Source organism: Lycium ferocissimum, chromosome 2 (genome assembly GCF_029784015.1).
Source record: "Lycium ferocissimum isolate CSIRO_LF1 chromosome 2, AGI_CSIRO_Lferr_CH_V1, whole genome shotgun sequence".
Lineage (NCBI taxonomy): Eukaryota > Viridiplantae > Streptophyta > Magnoliopsida > Solanales > Solanaceae > Lycium > Lycium ferocissimum.
The window spans coordinates 69,805,570-69,811,952 of NC_081343.1; the positions used below are offsets into that span (position 1 = coordinate 69,805,570).

At 33.9% G+C, this 6,383-nt stretch overlaps 1 protein-coding gene across 1 annotated transcript; it reads right to left on the bottom strand.

Annotated features, from left to right (window-relative positions):
- Positions 1-4,572, bottom strand: LOC132047197 (homeobox-leucine zipper protein HAT5). The gene is made up of 4 exons (XM_059438146.1): positions 4,008-4,572; positions 3,432-3,565; positions 2,130-2,369; positions 1-547 (listed from the first exon to the last, which is right to left on the bottom strand). Exons 1-4 carry the CDS (start codon positions 4,087-4,089, stop codon positions 149-151), a joined length of 855 nt encoding a protein of 284 aa, XP_059294129.1. The 5' UTR covers positions 4,090-4,572; the 3' UTR covers positions 1-148.
- Positions 4,573-6,383: the final 1,811 nt, after the last annotated feature.

Genomic DNA, 6,383 nt, shown 5'->3' on the forward strand with positions numbered 1-6,383 from the left:
TATGAAGAAGCAGAATTAATTCATAGAAAAAAAGATGCAAAAGCATATTAATATTAGATGTTTGAATTATACATGCGAATTACAACACTTATTCATCATACAAAGCGCGCGTAGATAAGAAAAACTGCTAGACAAAATATTCTAAAATTCAAGACCAGAACCATCCAAGTGGCTCTTCTCCTTCATCCTGATGCTGCTCCTCTGCCGCCACAAAGACGTTAGAGAAGTAGCCATGGCAGCTGCCATCATCACTACCATCATCCTCCTCGGATTGTAAACCATCGACAGGTGGAGGTATATTGCATCCTCCAGGCCCTGGAGGATACTCCTCATGATCAGCATGAAAATATGAGTCCCCACTGTCTACCAGCTGTGGACTATGCTCATCTACCACCGCGCTCCCACCACTGCCACTGCTCAGCCTATCCTCAGCCTTCACCTTCACTTGAAGGGTTGTCATAGCATCTACCTCCACAACCTCAGATTTTTCACTTACCCCTGCTCCTCCAACCACTTTCCCCAGCAACTTCTCCATCAATGCACCTACCTGCATTTTTTCCCCAATTAACAAAACAGTTTAACTTCAATATGTAAGAATTTTTAAACTATCAGGTCAGCTAAAAAATAACTACAAATTGCGGCTTATAAGTAATGAATATAAATCAGGTTACCTGCTATCATATGTAGAGATGAACTAATAACATACAGTTTTTGTGTTCTGTCGGTGTTTATAAATTAAATCTTAAAGCCATCTTCCTAAGTCCTAGGTGTTGTGAATAGTTGCTTATTGTTATAAGTTGTTGCTTATTGTTATAAGTCAACAGTGTGATATTATAAAAAGAAATTATATTCCTATACTGTTAATTCAACAACAACAACAACATATCCAGTTGAATCCCACAGTGTGGGGTCTGGGAAGGGTTAAATGTACGCAGACCTTACCCCACCTTAGATACTGTTAATTCAAAGAACTTAAACTCTATGATTATATCAATTGATAAAAAAAAAAAATAATAAAAAAGCTGAAAAATAAAAGCTACTGTATCAAATAACAGTATTGTAAGTGATAGTGATACATCCACTATCTATATAGTAAGGCCTTCATCACTGCGCATATTTTAAAGCAAGTTTTCCTATATACCAAAAGTATATTCGCTCTATTGAATTGAAATCCAGGTAAATGAAAAACATACAAAGTGGGGGTTAGAACTGATGCTGGTACTTTTATTTATTTGACTTGATGCAAGAGTGACTCGGAAGGATAGTGACAGATATAATTTTCTTTTGTGGGTGACGAAGAATATTGGATGTGAGGTTCCCCACTACTAATATTGATTGCCAGGTGTTACACAGAATATGACCTCAAAGTCAGATTAAAATTAAAATTAAAATTGCTGCCAATTACCAACCTCGCCGGCGAAATTCGTCAACCAACATATCTTATCTTAATATTCTATATAGTGGTTATCATAGTCTTTTCTAGCTAGATAGTGCATAAGATCATATTATTCTATGCAATATATGTTCCTATAGTAAATTGTCTATATCGTCACTGTAACCGACTCTCTAGTGTTAGAAGAAAGGATACTTTTTGTCGTGATTATTTTAATCAGGATACAGTAGAACTATGACATAATCATGATAAAATTCACTACTTAAAACACAAGAATTAATAACGAACAGTTTATGTAGCTAAACAACCTTCAATAATCCTAGTTATGATGAATTAGCGACGAAACAAGTTCTGTAGCTAAACCGTAAAATCCATAGGATCAGCATATATTATCAAAAAATTATGTTAGTTACGAGCAATCTAACGACAAAATTCATAGCTTTTTTTTTTTTTTTTTTAAAGTGATCGTCTAAATCAGGTGGCTTCCATAATTTGTTAATTGTTCCTGATGGAGTATTGCAAGTTAAGGCCTAAAGGACAAGAATTACAATCTTGAGCACTCTTCTCACATCAAGACCACTATCAGTTAATTAGTAGAACTACATCAAGCATTACCAAAAATTTATGTGTATGTAATTATCATCAGATAGCTTTCTAAGGATTCTTCAAATATATTAGAGTGTATAACAGGATTTAAGTAAACAGATAAAATGATCAGAAAACAATATGGTAATACCTCAGCTTTGAGCTTCTCATTGTCATTGCGAATGGAGTCGAAATCAGAGAGAAGAGAGTCATAAGAGGATTTGAGCTGATCATAATCCCTCTCGAGCTGCTTGGTCTTCCACCTGGCACGGCGGTTTTGGAACCACACAGCCACCTGCCTGGGCTGCAGCCCAAGCTTCTTGGCCAGTTGAGTCTTGCGCTCCGGCTCCAGCTTGTTCTCCGTCTCAAAGCTCTTCTCCAACAAGTGCACCTTAATTTACCCAACAACAAAGAGAACTTATTGCTCAACAACTAATCGAATCCACCAATTTAAAATTTTGCTTAAAGAAAACTCTCTTTGCTAAAAAGAAATTCCTTCACGTGATTATTCGATCATTTTCAGGATCTACAGGTCGAATCCGTAAAGATTTGATGCTATAGCTGTGAATATGTTCCATTACGTCTAAAAGCTTAAACAATTAGAAAGAATCTTTTTTTAATTACGTAATAATAATATGTCTTACCACATCTTCCCACATGTAGCCTGATGGTTAGTTTACGAGCCAAGCACAAAAACTTTTGTTTTACTAACAGTGAGAATTGAATCAAGATAATTTAACCTTCCGCTAGATAGCCCTGATATATATCACATAATATATTATAGTATTATATTTGAATTGCATCTAAAAAATTTAAGTATTAATGAAAATATACTTCTCCCCTCGTTAACTTTTACTTGTCATGTTTCGTTTCTCCGTTTCTCGAGAGTCAAAACTATATGTACTTTGACCAATATTTTAAGATGTATTCTCTCCGTCCATTTTTTACTTGTCCTGCATACTAAAAATAGTTGTCTATTTTTACTTGTGCAGTTCGAAAAATCAAAAGATAATTTACTATTTCCTACATATTTTACCTCTATTATTAATTATTGAGTTGGAAAATTCAAGGAATTCTTAGTGACTACACAAATTTTAAAGTATGTTTTATTGATTTCAAACATCATGTTGTTTTATTGATTTCAAATATTATGTTACATAACAATAATTAGGGGTGTATAGTAATTTGTCATTCTATTTTTGGCTCTTTAATAGGCGTGTCAAGTCAATATAATAGTAAAAAATGAACAGAGAGAGTATCTTTTCATCATATTAATATGAAATGAATTATATTTTTGGTATAATTTTCGAACATTTAAATTTTAATTTTAAAATATTGAATGAATCTAATTCACTTTAACTCTAAATTATTCGGAAGCGAAACGTGACCGGTGAAAATGAAGTATTTGGTCATATGTATGTGATCTAGATAAAGAAAAGAGAAGGAAGCTAACCTGCTCAGGAGTGAGACGGCGCTTCTTCTCAGGCGACTGCTCGTCGTAATATTCCTCGTCATATAGTTCCTCCCCCGAGCTAAAGAAGGGTCGCCTCTTCGAGGAGTCCTCCATCTTCATCATCGATCTTTGTCCTGTAATGGTAGTATATGTCAAGCGTCAAAACAGAACATAAAAGACTACCCTTTAGAACTTACATGCAAAAGGTTGTTACAAAAGAAAATTGAACTTTACCACTATTTTCACTGGGAACTCATAAAGACAATCAAGCTATAAAAACAAATCTTTAGACAAGAGAATTTTGGTATCATAAGCTGATCCGTCTGTTCAGCTCTCTTGGTACGCTAAATCATCTGTGGTAGGTTACCTTCCCTAAAAGTTACTCCCTTCGCTTCATTTTGTACGATTTGGAATAAGATCGTCAAATTATTTGTTTCTGTTGTAACTTTGAATAACGAAATTTACATAATTCAAAAAATTTTAATCCTGATCAAGACGAATATCCTTCGACTCTCAAGTACTAATAGATAAGTGTTACGTTGTTTAGAATAGAGAAAATAAATGATTAAAAAGTACCTTGGAAAACAGGATCACCATTCCCAAGGAACAACATGTTGCCGTGACACGACGGGTCGAAAAATATATGTCCAGATCCCATACTTTCAATGATCTGGAAGATCGCCTTAGAAATTATATTCACACAGAGAAGAAGATTATATATATCTGTATATATTTCCGGCGAAAGAGAAAAGGAAAAACCCCACAACAGAGTTCTTTTTTAGCAGGGATTTGTATGAAAAAAAAGAGATCAGTTGACTAAAAGAGCATGAGCTTGTGGCGGAAGAAACTAGTACTCCACAGTAATCTAGCTGGAGTTTCCAAAGGACAGATACAAAATCCCATCACAAAATCCTTCGTTCTCAGAAGAAAAAAAGGCTATAACTACTACTACTTCAGATCGGAAGTTAATTATATGACCTCCGAGCTGAAAAAATAAAGGGAAAATCTATAAATGAAAGTTTTAACGGCCGGTGACCGTGAAAACAAGATTCTGGCTAGGGACTATGCGAAAATCTACGCTGTATATGGTTTTGTCTGTATATGTTGTGTTGTAAGTTTATTTTGCAACTAAAGTTGATAAGCTGAACGATGGCCATTTTATAGCGAATGGCGTATAGTGGAGGGTAGTTTTGGTAATGTAAAATGAAGCAGGATATTAATGTGGGATTTCACTAACTTGCGCCGCGAGTGTCTAGGGGTATACTTTCTAGAAATACTCACTGATTGCTTAGGGGAAATTTATTCCTTCAATTCAATTCAATTCAAAATAAATGAATTTTTAGCATTTTTTTCTTTAGTTCAAAATAATTGACTCTTTTAAAACCCAATAGATATTAGTAATACTTTTTTTTCAAAATTATTCTTTTCTTAAATGAGTTTTTCAGTCTCAATATTGACTATGTCTAGTTCTTATAAAAGTTTGGGAAGAAGCAAAAAGGTACTTCCTCCATCCATTTTTACGTGTTTAGTTTGAAAAATTAAGAGATAATTTATTCATATTCATATCTATTTTACCCTTATTATTAACTAGTAGTTGCACAACTTCTTAAGTATAATTGATTTCAATCATTAGATGACTTAGTAATAATTAAGAGTGATATACTCCCTCCGGATCAAAAAAAGAGTCCACTTAGTCATTTGCACACCCCTTAAGAAACACTAACTCCTAGACAAAAATAAATAATTTGACTAAACTACCGCTAATTAAATAGGCATTGAGATTTGATCATATAACACTTAATAGGGCCAAATATGGAAAAACAAGATTAATTCTTTCTTGATTTGCTAAATGGACTCTTTTTTTATCCAAAAAAAAAAAAAAAGCTAAGTGGACTCTTTTTTTTATCAGGAGGGAGTAGTAAATTTGTCATTTTATTTATGACTACTTTAAAGGTGTGTCAGATAAATTCAAGCAAGGGCGGAGCTAGCATAGTACTCAGGGGTTCGGCGAACCCAGCAACTTTGATCCAGACCCTGTATTTGTTTTGAAAAATTCATTGAAAATGTATAAATTGTTAATTTAGAACCTAGTAATTTAAACGAATTAGAATCTTGAACTCACAAGCTTCAAATTCTGTCGCCGCCTTTAATTATACAAATAAAAATGAACGGAAGGAATAATATTATCATATTATCTTTTTATTAATGTCATTAACTAACTTTGTCAAGAGGTGTGCCACGTCCCAAAATTTACTCTATTTATTTTGGAATGCAGGGAGTAGCATATGTGCCAGATCAGGGGAGAGCCATAAAGAGGAGCCATTCTCTGCGGTCGGAAGTTTGTCGGACGAATGGCTGCGTTTCCACTTTACCGTCCGATTCATTTTTCTCATGTGATCCTTACTGGCTGCTAGATCGTCCTTATTTTGCCAAATCAAGATTTATACTCATGAACATCTAAGTTGGAATTTTGTGAGTAATGAACTCAATGTTCCAAAAAAAAAAAAAAGAACACTGAAGTGGGTTTTCATTTCAATGTGACAACTGACATATGAGATGAATTATAAATGTAAAACGTTCCTAACAATCATGGCAAGCTAAAGTGACATGAAACTAACCCTACAGCTATAAGTTAGATTCATCTAAATCATGTTTCTGCAACATGATTGTCTATTTTTGGCCTCACTGTTTCGTTTTTTATTACTATACTATATCAAGTAGTGTAACTTAGTGCTACTCTTCTATTATCCTATTGTGCAATTTTTATTATTACATGCTGTTTTCTTTGTATGATTAGGGGTGTACATGGATCGGATTAATTCGAGTTTTTTAAATATCAAATCAAACCAATTGTATCGGGTTTTTAAATCTATAAACCAAATCAAACTAAACCAACAAAAGTCTGGTTTTTCAATCTCGGATTTTCTCCATTTTTTCGGGTTGCTCGACTTT